Genomic DNA, 20,487 nt, shown 5'->3' with positions numbered 1-20,487 from the left:
AGTGATTTTTATTCTTTTATTTTTTCATAATTTTAATTTCATTTTTTACCTACGTGACTTTACCGAAAAAACTAAGAGTATGAATCCTTGCAATCACGAAAGCTTCAAATCTAGAATCAGAATCAGAATGTTGAGATTTCGACTGGTGGAGGAATCCGATGAGCTAAGAAGTTACTTTTCACAGATGTCCAGTAGGGGCGGGCGTCAGCGAGTGACATCAACAACAACAAATAAGAAAAACAATAGGAGTGCAAAATCGAGAAAGGATAAGCAAGGTCACTAAAATAAATGAAGAATAAAATGTTGTGTGTCTCTGTGTTGTGTCTGTCTGTGAGTCTCTGTGTTGTCTCTCTGCTTGTGTGTATGTCTGTGTGTCTGTGTTGTATGTCTCTCTCTCTGTGTGTCTCTGTGTGTGTCTCTGCTTGTGTGTCTGTCTGTGTGTCTGTGTGTGTTTGTCTCTCTGTGTCTCTGTGTTGTCTCTCTGCTTGTGTGTCTGTCTGTGTGTCTGTTTTGTGTGTTTCTCTCTGTGTGTCTGTGTGTGTGTCTCTGCTTGTGTGTCTGTCTGTGTGTCTGTGTGTGTGTTTGTCTCTCTGTGTCTCTGTGTTGTCTCTCTGCTTGTGTGTCTTCTGTGTGTCTCCGTGTCTGTGTTTTGTCTCTCTCTGTGTGTCTCCGTGTCTGTGTTTTGTCTCTGATGATGATTGCTTGTGTTGCAATCGAAACGTCGTATTCTATTATTTAATTTATTTTCTTTCTACGTGACTTTACCGAAAGAACCAAAGAGGATACAAGTAGACATTGCATAAGCACTGTTGCATAGGCGCACGTACACACTGGACATACATCACCCCGGAGTATCACTCTGCACCCCCCTTCCGCTATAAAATAGATGTATGTTTATATGATTGTGGTTATGGTTGTACTTTTTTAATCCATAATCTCTGCCATTACATACAATGAAACAAGACAAGGTAAAAAAGAAAAAAACAGAGCAATGTAATACAATACACTATTAGACATTATTGTAAAAAATAAATAAAAAGTCCATCCCGTGTGTTAGTGAATTTTTAAATATTTTAGGCAGGAAATGTCAGGAAATTAGTTTTCAAATTTAGATTTTTTTTTCTGGGGGGGGGGACCCCCAGACCTCCTGGAAGATGTGGTCCCCCCCAATATTGACTCCATGGCTACGGCCTTGCTACAGACAGACAGAGAGGAGACGCTGGTATCTTGACTCCGCATGCGCTGTGTTTGCACCTGGGTGCTGACCAAGTGCCACCTGCAGCTGTTGAACCCACGGGAGGCAAATACACAAATGCACACGGCTCGTGTTTCGGAGTAAATACTCAAACAACGGGAATTGTACATCTACTTTCCTGAATGTTCCCTTCGACCCTATGGGGCCGTCCATAAATGACGTCACGCGATTTTGGACGATTTTTTACCCCCCCCCCCCTCTTCGTCACACGGCGTCACAAAAAGTCAGACCCCCCCCCCTCAAATATGACGTCACAAAGCCCTGCCCCCCCCAAATAAAACATGCTTCAAATCGCTTTAAACTATTGTCATTGTAGTGCGTATTTAATGTGGCGCTGCACTCTGATGTTGTAGGAGAAAACATTTATTAAAAAGTCTATTTAATTAAGTAGAACGTGTTGTCTATATTTATTTAAAGTTGCGAATTTTGATGTGACGTCACATTTCTCAAACCCCCCCCCTCGTCACACATCGTCATAAATGTCTGACCCCCCCCCCCCAGGTGCGTGACGTCATTTATGGACGGCCCCTATCTCCAGGGGCTACATTTGTCAACCAACGTTGGGCAAGGGAGCAGTTTTTTCCCTCTCGATCGAACAGCTTTTAAAAAAAGTTGTCCAATTTGTTTTTAAACGTGAACAATACGACATTGAAATCAAAACTGTACAGGAATGTGTGTTGGTGTTATCGGAGGGAACAACATTGATGTGCCTGAAACCAAAACTTAGACATTAAAGATGCATCGACGTTTTTTTCTTTCCCATCCAAACCATCCAAGCAACCAACGAGCACAACTTGCAATGGTTGAGATCAAACAGGAGACTGAACGAAGCTTTATTCACAAGTGTAGAGGTGTTACGTAACGAGGGAGAAACGGGCAGTTACACTGGGGTGTCTACATCCACGTCCGCAAACGGTCACTACCCTGGGGGGCTGTGTGGGGGGGGGGGAGGCTGGGATCCCACATAGCCCCGCCCCTCGAGGGCATGTTGGTATATAAGGCGGAGGAGAGCGAGAGAGCTCGAGGCAGTCGTTGGGCACGGGTCAGGATGAAGAGCCAGTGAAGACTGAAGGCCAGCTAGCTAGACCTGGAACTACCCTGACTCGCTGTTCTTGTAAGAGCCGAGCAGGGCAAGCCAGTGGGCGACCTCACTAGGCCTCGCGCCGTGCTTTTCGTGCACAAATAAGGCGATTAAATGTATCTCGTCTCTGTGTTAATAAATGTTTCTTGTCTCTGTGTTAAAAAAACGTGCTGCGTTTCAGTAAAGTAATTTTTTAAATAAACGTGCTGCGTTTCAGTAAAGTAATTTTGAAGCGAAGTTTAAAGTTTTGCCGTGATGCGCCGGAAGCGACGGCCATCTTGTTTAATTCACAGATCGCAGGGGGAGCGGGCGGCCATCTTGTCGGACAGGGTCATGCCAAGTGTTTGCAGTAGGGGGCGATGTTGATACACGGACGGACGGACGGACGGACGGATGGACGGACACATTAATCTATTGGTGGTCTGGTCCACTTCGTTCCTACCAGTATAATTATAACTATCAGTGCTTGAGCATCACGGCCGTTGCGGTCACTGCGCCTAGAAATACAAGCGCAGACACCACACACAGAGTTACGGGCAGGGTGAGAGGGCAGGAGTGGTGCACGACGTCTTCTCCAGTGGAAGCATTATTATGACGTTCCCATGTAGCCTGCATCGCCTGCGTCGCCTGCGTCGCCTGTGTCGTCTGCGTCGTCTTCGTCGTCTTCGTTGTCTGCAGCATCACACGTGCACACAACGACCAGACGTTACTGGAGGCGGAAGCTGCCCCCTACAAGGTAAAATCATCTTCTTGGTTCTTTCGGTAAAGTCACGTAGAAGGGAAATAATAAAATGATACAAATATAAAACAATAAAAATTCTCACGACTTTTCGACTGCAACACAAGCAATCGTCATCAGGTGTGAAATCCACGGCAAGAAAATTTGAAAAAAGTGGCAGTTTGTCCTGACGTCAGCACCACGGACAGCGATTTGGCAGTTGGCCAGATGGACGAGTCCATCTACGTGACTTTACCGAAAGAACCAAGAATATCCCTGCAGTCACGAAAGCTTTAAATCAAAAGGTAAAATCAATCGCTATCTCCACGGTGTACACGTTGGTGGTGCATCACTGGAGCCCTCAAATCGACCCCCAACTTTTGCCTCCCCATGTTGCCGCACGTTGCTTCCCCATCTATTTGCCGCAATGCAGCAACCCCCCGGGAAGTCCAGCAAATCGTGGATAACGTGCGTCTCTCCATCCAAAAGGATCTCAACGATGTCCTCGAGATGCGGGCGAAAAGCCCCGCCCCATGTGCCCCCCCCACCCGCAGCCCAGTGGCCCCACCCCCAGCCCCGTGGCCCCCTCATCCTGTTTTGGATCCACGTGGTTAACCATCAACAATGCAACGTCAACCCCGATGATGATGAAGCTTGGAACACCAAATGGAGTTCACAAGAAGTCACAAATACCTCCTCCTGAAAGAGCCGATGACGCAAAACTTCTGGGCAAACGGCCCCTAAAATGCATCCACTGCACAAACCACGGCAGTAGATTCGGACACTCGATGCATAAGTGGAAAATGGTAAACTCTCCGGCAGTGTGCGGTGACCGTGGTCACCACCCAGAACAGAACCGTGGAGCATGTAGCGTAGAGTCAATGCCCGATTGCCATTCACGAAGGAGGCGGGCATCATCACAGCGATTTGCATCGCTACTCCTGGCGCAATCAGCTGGCTTGCCTGGCTCAATGTATAATTGTAGTTGTTGCTCAACATTGGCCACACGAAGGAGGAGACCTCGTAGCCCTGTGCCAGCTGCCGAGCGTCGAACTACGTGCGCCAATTGTCTCGCTGGGGGACCACGCCAAATGTGATCTTTAGCATTCACATCGCTCAAATTAGAACGGTGAGACTGGCCAAGAGATCATGGTCCATTTGATCTGGTTTAACACCTAGGCTTTCGCGATCAATATAATCCATAATACAGGTTAGATCGCGTAAATATAGAAATGTGTCGTTAAACCTGCCACCACCTGACACAGCCAATTAGTAAGGTTTGTCACGTAAACAGAACGTGTAAATTCGTTACTAGTACAGCACACCGGTGTGTTGGAGAGAAAAGCCACAACATTTACAATCTGAGTACGACGTTTCTCCAGTAACTACAACCAGCGTCATCAGGCGACAGCCAGATATGTGTAGAAATCCTCCCGTTTCGTTTTTTAAATAAAGGGGTAGATGTGATGACATCACTTATGAGCCCTTCTTGAGCCAAGTGGGGGGGGGGGGGGATTAATGAATGCATATAAATGACAATAGGAATCCATTGACGATTGGGTTATATATTTTTGGGTCTTTCGCTAAAGTCACGTAGATAGGTTAAAAGAAAAGAACCTACGTGACTTTACCGAAAGACCCAAAAAGTTGAATTCCTGCAGTCACGAAAGCTTTAAGTCAAGATTGGGTTATACTGGTAGGAACCTCCTGGTTACACCAGCCCACAGGGGATTATTGTGTCCGTCCGTCGTGCATCAAAAAATGGGAGGGGTGGGGCTGGGTGGAGAGGGGAGGGTGGGGAGGGGCTGGGTGGGGAGGGTGGGGAGTGGCTGGGTGGGGAGGGGAGGGTGGGGAGTGGCTGGGTGGGGAGGGTGGGGCTGGGTGGGGGGTGGGAGGGGTGGGGCTGGGTGGGGAGGGGCTGGTCACCCCGTGGTGCCCTTATAAAACTCACCGTTTAACCTACTCACACCGGCTTGTGCCCGCCCTCACAGTCGGCCATATTTGAGGAATACACCACGCCGCCGTTGACCCTGGCCATTGACCGAGCAACCCAACGTTCCTACCAGCTCCCTCCGCAGGAATGTGTTATATATGGTAATCAATGTACATTATGCATGCGCATTATACGAGCCAATGGTTCATGTACCTCCTGTAATTGTGTGCACAAAAATAGCATAACCTGTTGTTGTCTGTTCAAGGGTAATCCCCATTGAAGTATGCTGACCTGTATGAGCATGCATTTAAACAATCTATTATTTGATGATTCGCTTCCAAGCAGCATGAAGTCTGTAGCTATCCGAAAGATTAAAATTATATTTATTTCTCTCAATTTCGATAGATTATCTAATTCGTCTTGGCCAGTCGTAACTAGTTTGGCACAGAACTTCAACATTATCAAATCCAATTGATAAGCGGTAAACTGGTTCTTATTCATGAAAATAAGCGGTTAATTCCAGTTCAGATTTTTGGTTCAGCTCTCTGGTTAAGTCTGATCTCTTTGGCTAATTCACCGATTTTGGTCTCACTTGGCATGTTTACGTAGCAGGGCATTTGCAAATACACGTACCGTTGTGGTTGCTCTTCTCCTTGTGGGTATAATTCCACCTGGTGCAGAAGAGGAACACAGCCCTTGTTGAGGACAGATCTTTACCACCGATTCACTGCATTGTGGCATCTCCACGTGCATAGATGTAGGGGTGAATTCAGTACTCTTCAAGGGTACAAGATGTAATTTTTCATATCGAATCTAAACAATGAAAGCAGTGCCGGTGATATTGTATTAATCTACATATCCTATACCTTTGATTAGCGGGGTTGGCTATATACGGTGCGAAAGAAGTTCAACATACGTACATACATATCACTTGTTAATTTTATCCAGGAGCTACTTTGTTTTTGAACATCTTAACTCCTGTATTTATTCCAGAAAGAGTAAAGCCTTTTCATAACTAAATATCTTGATACTGGCGAAATTGGTCCCCTCATCGTTAGCCTCTGACATATTTGTCAAATGAGGCCACTCTAAATACTTGTGCTAGAATCTAAAATAATCATGAAATCAGAATTGGCAAACAAAATACAGTAAAACCGTGGATTGCGAGTAACTTGGTCTGTGAGTGTTTTGCAAGACGAGCAATTTTTTTAAATAAATGTATTAATTTGATAAACGAGCGAGGTCTTGCAATACGAGTAGTACTTGTATACGCTTTGTCTGCCGAGCGTCACGTGATCACAACTGATACACGAGTGCTTTGATATACGAGTGCTTTGGATTACAAACACGTTTCCGGAACGAATTATGCTCGCAATCCAAGGTTTTACTGTAAAAAACAATGATGGATATCGATATTAATCAAAATGTTCAATCACATTTATGAAATTAACACAATTATGCAATTGTACAATGTCTGGATTTAGCAAAACGCTTTCATCGATGCGACGGTTGTGTCGTGATATACGCGGTGTAGCGTGGCTGTCATCGGGAGTAGAAGCGGCGTACCAGCAAGCACCGTCATCCGCACGCTCGCGTTGTCTTGCCGAGTGGGACTCCAGAGGCAGCAGAAGAAGACGCCTTCATCCGACGGGGAAACCTTCCAGATCTTCAGCGAGAAGTCACCGCTCTCAAACGCATGCAGATTCATGGCGATGCGATGTTTAAAGGGCGTCTTGTGCACGGCAGGCAAGCCGTACCCTGAGGCCTTCATGGCAATGAGCTCTTTCTTTCTGCTCAAGGTTCCCAGTGGCGTCCACAACCACCTCGCGACCCGCTTGTCGTTCTCCCGCTCGCCATCTGGTGACTCGATCCAAACCGCGTTCGAAAAGTGGCACGGCAGAGAGATGTTCCATCCGACTTTCACCCTCTTGTCCAACACCTCTGTGGAAAGTGAATCGTGGCATGCAGTGAGGTTTGTGGCGATATTTCCCCACAGCTCTAATTGTGTCAATGTGTACAACTATTGTGTGTGTGTGTATACGGGTAAATCAAATATATCTTAAAATGACCTTCGACAGGGAGAATATCAAAGTTGCCACCTGGACTGGATCGACCAGGCGGTCTGTGAATTGGCATCGGTGTTCAGGTGGCAGGTATTTATTTTAACCCAAGATCTGCTACCAGTATTGCCGTGTTCTTGGTTATTTCGGTAAAGTCACGTAGAAGGGAAATAATAAAATAATATTAATATAAAACAATAAAAATTCTGACGTTTCAAATTGTCTTGCTGTGGATTTCACACCTGATGATGATTGCTTGTGTTGCAGTCGAAACGTCGTGATAATTTTTATTGTTTTATATTAATATTATTTTATTATTTCCCTTCTACGTGACTTTACCGAAAGAACCAAGAATATGAATCCCTGCAGTCACGAAAGCTTTAAATCAAAATTTCAGTATTGCAGTGTTCAACTTTATTCTAAGGGACTGCACAGTGACCACATATGCTGAGAATATCATAAAGCCAACACTGTTACATGCTCATTGGGAACATTTTCACAGCATTTCTGCTTAGTGATAAATGCTATTCATAATTTTTATGGTAATATACTGTGTTTTATAATTGACTGTTATTCAAATACTTTTACTCGTGCCAAATATGGTTTCACATGTTTTTGGAATGAGGCAGCCGATTGTATTCGATTTCAGGTTACAAACATCAACCGATTCCCCACCGGACGAGGCACGCCGTTCGTCTGGTTTGAGCGAAGTGCCCATGTTTGGTGAGAAAGTGATATCAATCACTCAAGAATTTAGTTCAAAAAGATTGTTTTACCAAAAATTGAGAATGGAACCGCACGACTTTAATTTCGTTACAAATAATACATAAAACATGTTGGTCTTGTTCGACAGATACTGCTATTAATCAACAGACAATACTTTTAATCAACAGACATTACACACGGGAAAATAAGAGAAGGCTGCATATTTAATAGCTGTTAAAATCTCTTACCTTGCATCCGAAGCATGGCTGGAAGTGCGCAAAGAACCAGCAGAACTTTCCAGAACGCCATGGTCTGGGTCGCGCCTCTAATCACAGCCTCACACTGCGATTGCCAAGGCATTCTGGCTTAAGGAAGTTGTGATCATTTGAGTTTCAACACGGATCGACTTATGCAAGCCTGACTCTGCTACACGTCTCATTGGATAACAAAAAAAACTAGACATCCAAGTTTCCTCTTCTTGGTTCTTTCGGTAATGTGACTTTACCGTAAGAACCAAGATGAATCCCTGCAGTCATGAAAGCTTTAAATCGAAATCCAAGTTTCCCTTTGAGTAATAAGTTTCGTTATTGTACTGCTCTCTCAAGCTCGAAACTACTAAGACCGTCACTCTTAGTTTATCCTACCCCCAAACCTCCGATTAGCTTGGCCATAACAACTGTCGAGAGCAGATTTATCCTGAGTTTCAATGAAGCCAGGAAAGCTTTACAGAGGAAAAAAGTTATTTAACCCCTTTAAAACATCCTTCAATCTCAATTGTTTTGGTGAATGAATTTGCATTTCACTGTGTATAATTGATATAACCTTACGTGCTAATTAGTCACCTAATGATGCCATAAAAATGATCATGATGACCGTGTGCCCACGACGAGTAGCTGCTTGCGTAAGACTGATGGTATTCTGCTTTGTGGGCAAGCCACTTCCTTATTACTCACGAACCTTCTGTAGTTATCTACTCACGAGCCACTCATGTTTTAGTGGATACACAAACAGCTTTGAGTTTCTCACATTCTGGACTTCATAAGCAAGGACTCTCGTTTTTGCTGTCTGTGTGTTTCGCTATGCACGTGTATATTATGTCTGTGCGTATGTGTGGCGTAGGAGTAGAAACCGTGGAGTTCTGAGAAGCGCTGAGGAAGCGGCAGTTATAACATGAGCTCCAGGACAGACAGGTTTCATGCCGAGACTTCTGTATTTACATTTCAAGTTTCGCTCGCAAGTATTTACGAAGGCTGGCATGGCACTTGACGGCCATACCCAGCCACTTTTGTAATGTGTACACACTGTACCAGGCAGTGCCGGATTAAGATAGTACGGGCCTGTAGCATATATTATAAAGGAGCCCTAAATAAAATAAAATACATAAATATTAAAACACACATTTTTCACTTGCATCGTAAAGTAATTGTATTTTTTTATTTGCTATACAGCCAGATAATACGACAAATCGCTAACCTTAAACACCCAGTCGTTCATAAAAGTTGAAGGCAGTATAGTACTATAGTAATAGAGCAAGTGCAGAATCAATCAACCGGAATTGATAGCTTGAAAGCATATAGCGCGTGGCCCTTGCAAGTGCGGGGCCCGTAGCTACTACACGTGTAGTAGCTACTACACATGCAGTAGCTACTACACGTGTAGCTACTTGTGCTGCTGGGATAATCCGGCACTGGCACCAGGTACTCGTTTAAGGCTGAGCCGACCTCGGAGATGCTCAGGACGAGGTCAAATATTCACCACTTCTGTTGGTCATGACCCAGGATTCATAGCGCAGTGTACTAATCACTGCACCACCACTCCCCATCATCCGAATATATACACAAAGGTACACATACACACCGACATACATGTACATAGCGATACTCACGGAAAGCATTACAAACAAAAGAGTGGTGTAAATGAAGTCCAGAATGTGGAAAACGCTCAAGAGCTGTTTGTTTATCTACTAAAACAAGGGCGTGTAGAGGACTGGACCCAGGAGTAGATGAATCCACGAGTGTAGTGAGTACTGAGTTGCAGTGCCCGCAAAGGATGTGATTTGTAGACAAGCTTATAGCAAATGGTCATTTGTGCAGCAAGAAAATATAACTTTGAAAACAAGTTTGCGATTGTTTACACAGTAAACATTTATTTTCATTCTTATAACATACATTCCAGTGCCAATAATGTGAAGTCGCTTTATGTATCCCTGCAAGAAACAAAATGAACACTTTACGATCTAGTAAGGCATTATTGAGGATCACCAGAGAGAGAGGGGGTGACAGGTAAGATGGAAAAAACAACAGCAACATTTTATTCTTCTGTGCAAGCATCATGCAGTGGCATTATTTTCAACATGAACAATGATCGCATGCAGGTCTGATGATCCAGAATGAAAGTCAAGAGCACGTGACATTCCAATTGTCCTGCTCTCTCAAGGCCTTGCATTCTATCCCTTGCAGTTTCTGGATTACTTGAAAATCAAATAATAAAGGGAGTTTATTACTGGATTCTCCAGATTCTAAACACCCTATGGAAGGAGTGTTTTATAAATGGGAGGAAATCATATTACCCAGACGAAACCATCAAGACAAGTTATAGATTTGAAGTTTTCATGACTGCAAGGATCCATACTCTTTGGTTCTTTCGGTAAAGTAACGTAGGTAGAAAATAAAAATATATATAAAAAAAAGTTCAATCACGACGTTTCGGGCGCAACACAAACGCTCGTCATCAGGTGGGACCACCATAGCCTGAAGCAACTGCTGTTGCCCGAAACGTCGTGATTTTATTTTAATTTTTTTACTTTTATTACTTTTGACCTACGTGACTTTACCGCGAAAGAACCAAAGAGTATGCATACAGACAAGGGTATAACACTTAAAAGGTCCTCACAGATAGGTTTATAAATCCACTAGCTGTACTACTATCTTCTGGCCACCGGGTGGTTCACCTCCAAAGTGTTGCATCATAGCGTCGTTTTTTTACACAGCACCAGCAGCTGATCGGGATGCACGTGGATTGCGCAACCGGGGTGACCGTACAGGCCAGCGGTGGACAACCTGCGAGTCGTGAAGCCTCTCGTGGTGGCCTGGTCTCAGTGTGCCTCGGGTGATGCGCGTGGTCACAATTAGTGCACAAGTATGATGCTAGATTTTACCACACATATTTGGCAAATCTAGAATTAATCCCAGCAACGTAGCAAAAAGTGCTGTTTCATCTACATAACAAAGGCTCAGTCCCATTCACAGCAGCCGCATATTTACATCAGCAGCACCTTAACAACTCTTAGAACCTCCCAGTTCAACCAGTCTACACAACAAAGACTCATTCCTGGCAGCGGTTTCAGCCTCACCACCTCTACATAACAAAAGGCTCAGTCCCATTAACACACACCTTTACATCAGCCTCACCTTAACAACTCTTTTCAACCAGTCTACACAACAAAGGCTCATTCCTAACAGCGTGCTTCAGCTGCACCGAACCTCACAATTAATCCTCCCACCCTCAACCAGTATATATACAAGGACTGTTTTCTTGGAATTTCTCTTACTTGATACAACAATCGTGCTGTGACAGTTCCACCTGAAGACGGAGGCTTGTGTTGCCTCCGAAACGTCGTGATTTTTATTTTACTTTTATTAATTTCAATTTTTTACCTACCTGACTTTACCGAAAAAAACCTAAGAACACAAGTATGATGCCAAGCTTGTGGCCCACTGAGGTGAAGAAGGAGGGCTTCTCGTGTGGCCACGTGGCCCACCGACTCATCTGGGTTGCCCATCACTGGCCGACTAGGAAGCACGTTGTACGGCTACGAGGTGCACACCGGCGCTACCTCAGTGGCACAGGGTGCAACTTGTGTCCCGTCTTGCACACCAGCTGCTCGGCGTGGATGCGCAGCAAACGTGGGCTGTCCTCAAACTCATCCACCACATCCTGAGAAGGAAAACAAGCTGTTGTTAGGGCTTTTAAATCTCCACAAGCAGTCCGATTATTCCACTTTGGACAGATACTGAAGGTTTTGGCGATTCGCTTTGCAGATAACAATTCTGGATTATTAGAATTTTTTTATGATGGTAAAGTTTTATATTTTTCAATGGGTAATGGAGCGACTGAAGCACAAGTTTTGCTGCCTCAGAACCCGCTGAAATCTTACGCTTAATTTCTATAAACCAGTGGTAGGCAACAAACATGCTCAGAGCCCCATGCTCCTCCGTGTGTCTCACACCACGGGTGCTTTGACTTTGAGGATCATGTTCCCAAGTGATTCTTTACAACGGCTATAATCACTAGCCCAATGTCCCACAAGTGTTTATCGTTTTGTCACTAAAATGGTTTTAAATTCAACGTAACTTTCAAGGAATATCCTGGCTGAAAGGAGCTGTTTGCATAGATGGTTTTAGCCAAAAAATAAATGACTGTGGACCCCCGTGTTTGATTGTACTCAACATGACTTGGGGATATGCAAACTCGCTGTGAGTGGTCCATGTGAAATCACAGCAGGGCCTTGAAGGAAAGCTGACCTGTAACTGGTTTATAAGGTCCTGGTTGAAACGGTCTGACAAATCTCCGACACACCACGCCAGACTCATGTGGAATGACGTGTCCTATAGCACACACAACATCAACACACACATAAAATGAGCACACACACATTACACAAATGAAAAATAGTCTATTACTCTATACACACGCACAACTTGTCATTACAGTGTATGCTGAAAAACGTTTAAATGCTGATGTTTTACACTCAATGCAATTTCAAATCATCCTTGCCAAACGGTAGTTGTCAGGCACCTTGAAAAATGTCTGCAACTGGAACTCCTGCATTGCTCCATCGATCTCTGTCACCAACCCCAGCAAGTCCTGCTGCCCGCGCGTTGCCTCCAGCCCCAAGAAAGTCCTGCACAGAGACCACACGTGGTGACTTGGTATACGCCGAGACTAATACTGGTAGGAACCTCCTGGTTACACCAGTCCACAGGGGATTATTGTGTCCGTCGTGCAGGGAGGGGCTGGGTGGGGAGGGGCTGGGTGGGGAGGGTGGGGCTGGGTGGGGAGGGTGGGGCTGGGTGGGGGGTGGGGCTGAGTGGGGAGGGGCTGGTCACCCCGTGGTGCCCTTATAAAACTCAACGTTTAACCTACTCACGCCGGCTTGTGCCCGCCCTTACAGTCGGCGAGATTTGCGGAATACACCACGCCGCCATTGACCCTGGCCATTGACCGAGCAACCCAACGTTCCTACCAGCTCCCTCCGCAGGAATGTGTTCAAGTCCAACATATCAGTACGATATACACGTTTTTTAAGTTGAACTTCCTATTCTTGAAATATGGTCAAATTCTAAGAGGATGTCTGATAAAGTGCCTGTTAGATGATTACATTGCAGGATCATGAGAAGTGGAAAGGGATTGGGGAGGTTTTCAACCAGCAGTGAACTCACCATGGGTGATGATGACGATGCATCTGGAAATAAATGTTGTCGTACTTGCAAGCTTATAGAATCATTGCACTGCAGCCAGTAGGATACTCTTTAGTTCTTTCGGTAAAGTCACGTAGGTAGAAAAATAAAATAAAAAATAATACATCACGACGTTTCGATTGCAACACAAGCGGTCGTCCTCAGGCGGAAAAAGTAATCATCCAGCAGTTCCACTTCTGGATTATTATTTTATTTTTATACCTACGTGAGTAGGTATAAGCTTCAAATCAAGCCAGGAGGATGGTGGCACTGATTAATGTTGGTATATACACTCGGTCAAGTTTATAAATGTGGGTAAAAAATTAAAATTAATAAAAGTAAAATAAAATAAAAAATAAAAATCACGACGTTTCGGAGGCAACACAAGCTTCCATCTTCAGGTGGAACCGTCACAGCCACGACAGCTGTATCAAGTAAATGAGAGATTACAAGAGCTACCACTCCGTATATATAATGGTTGAAGAGGGGAAGGGCCAAGTACGGCACACTTTTTATTAATATGGTAAGGTGAGGCTTAAGACTAAGAATAGACTGCATAGTCTTAAGCCTCACCTTACCATCTTAATAAAAAGTGTGCCGTACTTGGCCCTTCCCCTCTTCAACCATTATATATACGGAGTGGTAGCTCTTGTAATCTCTCATTTACTTGATACAGCTGTCGTGGCTGTGACGGTTCCACCTGAAGACAGAAGCTTGTGTTGCCTCCGAAAAGTCGTGATTTTTATTTTATTTTACTTTTATTAATTTACATTTTTTACCTACGTGACTTTACCGGAAAAAAACCTAAGAATATGAATCCTTGCAGTCACGAAAGCTTCAAATCTAGAATTTATAAATGTGCACAGATTTTCATGACATTTTTATATTTTGTAAACTGGCCAGCAATAAAAATACCATCCAACAATACAGCAAGTTACTTTTTTAAGTTCAACAAATTATAACGATATTTCACTGTACATAATTCTTATTTAAATTTATTTTCACTACTGTTTCTTGCACTGACAATATGAGAGATTAACTAAAATAATAACGGACGTTTATTTTTTATTTGTCACAGAGGAAATGAAGATCGACATTTCGGCCAACTGGCCTTCAGGAAAATTGTTATGCATTAATTTTAACCTCTTATTCTCCGCTAGTTTCTGAAGCAGCAACTTACCAATTATATTATCAACAGATAATACATAAGTTCTGCACAAATATGAACTGACTGCACCGTTAGTTTCCCAGAACGGTGTCCGTGTGTCACAGGGTGTCGTCTGCACTGCTCACCTCGTTCTCTCCTGGTTCGTATATACCTTGACCTTGTTCGTGAAGCAGTTAAATCTGCAGAAGCAAACGGCATTCACTTAGCATGCCAATCTGCATCAAGGGGATTTTCTTTTCCAATGGCAGTTGCAAAACTATGACATTTAACAGGTTTTTTTCAAGTCACCCAACCTCTAGCAGTGTGATATTTGCACTCGTTCAATCACAATGGATCTGAATGGGAACAAAAAGTGATTTCCTATTCAAATGAGCATGTAGGCAGTGCTCACCTCCTATTTACAGCCCAGCCAGTGGTGGGAATTCCACATTGCTATGGCAGCGGCGAGTCTATCCCTAGGGCAACCAATGTTGAAGTGGTATTCATTTTATCGACCAGAGAGGAATGATGGGAAAGTCAACCCACAACCAGGATTTGAACTCACAACCTTCTGATCACAAGCTGCTTGCTCTACCCCTGAGCCAAAAAGGCTGGGTCTGGACTAGTTCAGGATTTTATGTTGTGCTCCGATGGGTTTGAAACCAGTACTCAGAGACTTAGATTAGCATGGGGTGCCCCACTAAATAATGGAAGTGTAAATAATATTAGACAGTAGGCTATGGCGAAAGGAGGTGAAATGTAGCAGCTCGGATAATCACAGGGTCGGGTACACGGAGTTATCTTACCAACTACTTATTAAGCAACCATGGGATGGATGTTACAGTTCTTACGCAGCCTCTGGTTAGTTAAGTTACAATGTCACCCAACATCCAATTGCAAAATGAGGGACTATTAGCAGTACAACTCATCTTGAATTGTGGATTTCGGCTCACCGGTGGTAGGAGCCAAGGCGCTCTCTCAACGTTTGCAGGAAGAGGTTGATCCAGTGGTAGCGCAGAACCACCGTCTGCGAGAGGCTGATGTGGAAGTCTTCCTGTTTACTCATGCGCAGTCCAACATCGCAAAGCCGCCTCAACACCAGGTCCACCAGCTCGTCAAAGTCGGAATCCCCCGAATCTGTAATTGATCCGTGGGATGTGCATTACCGTTTTGGCTTCAGTGAACAAAAAATGCAAAATGCAGAATAAACACAATAGTGATGCAGGGTTTACTAAACGGGTAACACAAACTACACTGGCTTTTGGAAGTCAGGTCTCTTTTTAGGTTAATCTTATATTTGTTTTTCCTGCACAAGTGTTTTGCATGGTAAGAATAGTGGATAGGCCAGCTCAGAAATCTATACAGATGGCTTAGCAACCCATTTGCTGTGCTGCTATGGTCACCTCATATCCCTGCAGGTAAGAAATTCGGGTACATGATGACAACTGTATGTGACTCCTCGAGATGCATGCAACAAAATCCTGATTGTTTTAACCGAGTATAAGTACTTCAGTTTTTTATCACGTGCAAAAACTCTTGAAAAAGTACGGGCGTAGGGCTCCTCTAGAACCTGCACATCCGATTAGCACGTTTGGCTACATACGGTGCGAAAGAAGTTCAACAACATACAGTAGATACAAATCCTGGCCAGTGCCATGTCCCAGCGGCGGTTGCAGGGGTCCACGGTTCTAAATCAGCGGCCGCCCTGATGGTTAGTGCTGCTTTACGAACCAAACATGTCGTGCCGTCTGCTTCGCAGTGGACGTTAGAGACCCCCTGACGTCATACGCAAGAGGAGGTCAATGCGTGCCGGTGTCAGGGTCCAAATTGTCCAAGTCAAAAATTATCTGCACAGTACCGAAAATAAACTTGTATTTACTAAAGCTCACTGAGCTATGAACTCCTTTTCAGGGGTGACCTGGCCACACATATTACTTCATCGAAGTGGATGACATCATCACATGTGAGAATTTAAAGTAGCAGCCAAATAATCTAAACACATGTTGTTTGGAAATGCGGAGGGCAAAACCGGAAGACCCGGAGAAACATCCACGCGACCACGGGGAGAGGTAACACGCAAACTCCAAATATACAGGAGTGAGGACGGGATTGAACCCACAACCTCCCCTGCTTACCACGCGAATGAAATAACACCTCACCACAATCATCACCCTTAACTTGTAGAATAATACTCAAGGTCACGTTTTCAAATGAGACGAACGTGGTCTCTTGAGTTATTACCTTGTTAAATTAAATAAACTAGAATCCTACTCTTGTAACGTAAAGCTATGGAACACATCAGTAGCTTTCCAAGCCATAACATAAGCTGGTTGCGCGCCTCGTGCCATTAACTCTGCTTAATCTGGATAAACGACTACTGCTATTGCGCTATCTCGGTCATAAACGTCCAGATGCAATTATTCATCATGAGAAATATAGAGAACCCCCCCCCGCAACATTAGTCTGCGCACATGGCAGGCACACATATAAATCAAACAAAATAAAGGCGTGCAAACATTGGGTCCGCACAAATGGTAAGCGAAGAATGAAAGATACGTGACTTTACCGAAAGAACCAAAGAGTAAAGAATGAGTGATCAGCAGCACAAACACATTCCTGCAGAGGGAGCTGGTAGGAACGTTGGGTTGCTCGGTCAATGGCCAGGGTCAACGGCGGCGTGGTGTATTGCTTAAATATGCCTGACTGTGAGGGCGGGAACAAGCCGGTGTGAGTAAGTTAAACGTTGAGTTTTAAAAGGGCACCACGGGGTGACCAGCCCCTCCCCACCCAGCCCCACCCCTCCCACCCTCCCCACCCAGCCCCTCCCCACCCAGCCCCACCTTTCCCACCCCCCCACCCAGCCTCCCCACCCAGCCCCTCCCCACCCTGCCCTCCCAGCCCCACCCAGCCCCTCCCTCCCTACCCAGCCACTCCCTGCACGACGGACAGACACAATAATACCCTGTGGGCTGGTGTAACCAGGAGGTTCCTACCAGTATAAACCTACTGCACCTTAACTGACGTGCCTCACCAGGGCAAAAGAGACATACATGGCAGGTAGACGTAAGTCGCCCAGTTGCCTCTCTCATGGGCAAAGGAGCGGAGACGTCCACCATGCTGGCTTCCATCTTCTGCGTCGTCGGCTTTCTCATCGTCGTCAGCAAACATGCTGCGAACACTCTCGGGCAGCGGGAGTCGTCCTCCAGCGGGCCGTCTTCCTCGAAATACGAACGAAAGTGGAAATCCAAGAGAAGTTTGTCACGAATCAACGATGTCTGTTCGGGGAAACATTCTTAGCATGCTGGATATATACAAGGGCATCGATGAGTATGCATCGAAATGAATATCAATATTGCACATGCAAATGTGTGTTTATATATTACTCAGAACTGATTAAAATTAATGTAATGGAACAAGGGCTGTTGTTTGCGATTTATCTTACAGCTGCATGGTACAATGCACACATTGAAATACCGTACGGAATAAGTGTCACGCACAACAAATTATCACTCGTCCGAGACTATCTTCCTTGATGCCGCAGATAATTCATGGAAATAATATTGTACTGGTAGGAACCTCCTGGTTACACCAGCCCACAGGGGATTATTGTGTCCGTCCGTCCTGCATCCAAAAATGGGAGGGGTGGGGCTGGGTGGAGAGGGAAGGGTGGGGAGGGGCTGGGTGGAGAGGGAAGGGTGGGGAGGGGCTGGGTGGGGAGGGGCTGGGTGGGGAGGGTGGGGCTGAGTGGGGGGTGGGAGGGGTGGGGCTGGGTGGGGGGTGGGAGGGGTGGGGCTGGGTGGAGAGGGGTGGGGAGGGGCTGTGTGGGGAGGGGAGGGTGGGGAGGGGCTGGGTGGGGCTGGGAGGGGTGGGAGGTGGGGAGGGTGGGGCTGGGTGGGGGGTGGGAGTTGTGGGGCTGGGTGGGGAGGGGTGGGGCTGGGTGGGGAGGGGCTGGGCTGGATGGGGAGGGGCTGGTCACCCCGTGGTGCCCTTATAAAACTCAACGTTTAACCTACTCACGCCGGCTTGTGCCCGCCCTCACAGTTGGGCATATTTGCGGAATACACCACGCCGCCGTTGACCCTGGCCATTGACCGAGCAACCCAACGTTCCTACCAGCTCCCTCCGCAGGAATGTGTTTGGTTTATGTATTCCCTACGTTTATTTAACATCCACACTGAAGTCACATTCCTTGCCAACCGAACAATCCTGGCTGACTCCATGTGCCAAATTGAGACAAACGTTTTTGTGCGGATAATTCTAGATGAATTATTTATATTCTAATTCCCTGTTAATGTCTTATGTATGACGTCATGAGTCAGCAATGTTTACCACTACTGTACAACGAAGTTGGTTTGAGGAAATTGAACAAAATATTTGTTGATAGTTCGATGGCAGTGGTGAAACTAACACAAATAACAAAATACTCACTAAGTGCGTCAATAACGTCGCCTTAAAGTAACAATAGGCGCCGTTTGGCCCTTATTCACCCCACATATAAAGGGCCATTGCCCATAACGTCGCTTCAGACGTATATACATCATCTTTGTATACTTTCCTTTTAAGCTATGCGTTATTGAATGTGTTGGATTTTTGTAACTTTTCATGAAAGGTGACCTTTTTGATCCCCACTGCGCAGCCCTCAGTACCCACAACTCTCAAAAGATAAACTTCCTCGGCCATGCATCTTGCAGGTGAGCGATGTCTCTGCTGTAGGTGTCTCTGCTGTAGGTGTCTCTGCTGTGGGTGTCTCTGCTGTAGGTGTCTCTGCTGTGGGTGTCTCTGCTGTGGGTGTCTCTGCTGTGGGTGTCTCTGCTGTAGGTGGCTCTGCTGTAGGTGTCTCTGTAGGTGTATCTGCTGTAGGTGTCTCTGCTGTGGGTGTCTCTGCTGTGGGTGTCTCTGCTGTGGGTGTCTCTGCTGTGGGTGTCTCTGCTGTGGGTGTCTCTGCTGTATGTTGTCTCTGCTGTAGGTGTCTCTGCTGTAGATGTGTCTGTAGATGTCTCTGATGTAGGTGTCTCTGCTGTAGATGTGTCTGTAGGTGTCTCTGCTGTATGTTGTCTCTGCTGTAGGTGTCTCTGCTGTAGATGTGTCTGTAGATGTCTCTGTAGGTGTCTCTGCTGTAGATGTCTCTGCTGTAGATGTCTCTGCTGTATGTTGTCTCTGCTGTGGGTGTCTCTGCTGTGGGTGTCTCTGCTGTGGGTGTCTCTGCTGTGGGTGTCTCTGCTGTGGGTGTCTCTGCTGTAGGTGTCTCTGCTGTAGTTGATGAGGTCTCTGCTGTCGAGGAATGATCTCTGCTGTTGCATCATCGTGGTCGTGATGACAACGATAATGGAATCTGTGAGCCCAGGCGGTGGCTCACCCCTGCAGGTCTCGGGCCGTGCCGGCACGACGAGGAAGGCGTTGAGGAGGAGGAGGGGCAGCTGGAGGAGGAGGGGTCATCCCCACGTCCCGGCGTGCCTCCACTGGGCCGGGCCGCCCGTACACGATCCCCGCGTGATCCTCCTCCTCACCCGAGCTGCTGCTGCTGCTGTAGCTCACCAGGCCCGGCAGCATGGCGCTCGCACGGCGCTCGCCTCCTGCCTCCACGCGCATTCGCCCCGGGCGGGGTGGGGGGGTCGCGGTCGAGAGGCCACGGGGCCGCTGTGGGGCCTTGCGCCTCGCGGGCTGCCCGTCTCACTGGGGGGGAGGATGTGGCCCTGTTGCAAGGCTACCGAGGATTTACCTCCAACACTGAGGGGAGGGGCGTGGTCCTGTTGCCAGGCTCCAGAGGATTTACCTCCAACATTGAGGGGGGAGGGGCGTTCAAGTTCATTTATTAGGTGTAGCCCTGTGAGCCATTCGGCTCTTGAATCGGGTGCAACCGCAACAAACAAAACACAAAAACATGAACAAAAAACATCTTAAAGTGAATATGTGACTGAGTGCACAGGGCCCTGATGCCAGGCTCCAGAGGATTTACCTCCAACATTGAGGGGGAGGTGTGTGACCCTGTTGCCAGGCTACCAAGGATTTACCTCCAACATTGAGAGGGAGGTTCGTGACCCTGTTGCCAGGCTACCGAGGATTTACCTCCAACATCGCGTTTGAGATTCCATCACAGCTGTCAAACCCCATACGCCATTGGAACCTCAT

At 46.1% G+C, this 20,487-nt stretch overlaps 2 protein-coding genes across 2 annotated transcripts; both read right to left on the bottom strand.

The window, feature by feature from the left end:
- Positions 1–726: 726 nt before the first annotated feature.
- Positions 727–8,646, bottom strand: LOC144727677 (uncharacterized). Its single transcript, XM_078606682.1, has 5 exons — positions 8,001–8,646; positions 6,554–6,928; positions 5,621–5,658; positions 2,779–3,008; positions 727–1,282 (listed from the first exon to the last, which is right to left on the bottom strand). The coding sequence occupies exons 1-4, from the start codon at positions 8,110–8,112 to the stop codon at positions 2,796–2,798; spliced, it is 738 nt and encodes a 245-aa protein (XP_078462808.1). The 5' UTR covers positions 8,113–8,646; the 3' UTR covers positions 727–1,282; positions 2,779–2,795.
- A 1,225-nt stretch (positions 8,647–9,871) lies between these two features.
- Positions 9,872–20,047, bottom strand: USB1 (U6 snRNA biogenesis phosphodiesterase 1). The gene is made up of 7 exons (XM_078606681.1): positions 19,715–20,047; positions 17,409–17,572; positions 15,312–15,495; positions 14,505–14,558; positions 12,550–12,655; positions 12,276–12,359; positions 9,872–11,688 (listed from the first exon to the last, which is right to left on the bottom strand). The coding sequence occupies exons 1-7, from the start codon at positions 19,945–19,947 to the stop codon at positions 11,584–11,586; spliced, it is 930 nt and encodes a 309-aa protein (XP_078462807.1). The 5' UTR covers positions 19,948–20,047; the 3' UTR covers positions 9,872–11,583.
- Between the last annotated feature and the right edge of the window lie 440 nt (positions 20,048–20,487).

This window comes from Lampetra planeri, chromosome 26, assembly GCF_965212315.1.
Source record: "Lampetra planeri chromosome 26, kcLamPlan1.2.h2, whole genome shotgun sequence".
Classification (NCBI taxonomy): Eukaryota; Metazoa; Chordata; class Hyperoartia; order Petromyzontiformes; family Petromyzontidae; genus Lampetra; species Lampetra planeri.
The sequence above is the reverse complement of the archived record's forward strand: the minus strand, read 5'-3'. Positions and strand labels throughout refer to the sequence as shown.

Excerpts from the sequence above, each read along its gene's own strand:
- LOC144727677 (XM_078606682.1), bottom strand. The coding sequence starts at position 8,112 with ATGCCTTGGCAATCGCAGTGTGAGGCTGTGATTAGAGGCGCGACCCAG. Across the intron at positions 6,929-8,000 it reads AGCCATGCTTCGGATGCAAG|AGGTGTTGGACAAGAGGGTG; the intron begins GTAAGAGATTTT and ends CACTTTCCACAG. Across the intron at positions 3,009-5,620 it reads GGAGAAGAGCAACCACAACG|ACAACGAAGACGACGAAGAC; the intron begins GTACGTGTATTT and ends GTGATGCTGCAG.
- USB1 (XM_078606681.1), bottom strand. The coding sequence starts at position 19,947 with ATGCGCGTGGAGGCAGGAGGCGAGCGCCGTGCGAGCGCCATGCTGCCG. Across the intron at positions 17,573-19,714 it reads ACGGCCCGAGACCTGCAGGG|ACGGCCCGCTGGAGGACGAC; the intron begins GTGAGCCACCGC and ends ATTTCGAGGAAG. Across the intron at positions 11,689-12,275 it reads ACCTTATAAACCAGTTACAG|GATGTGGTGGATGAGTTTGA; the intron begins GTCAGCTTTCCT and ends TTTCCTTCTCAG.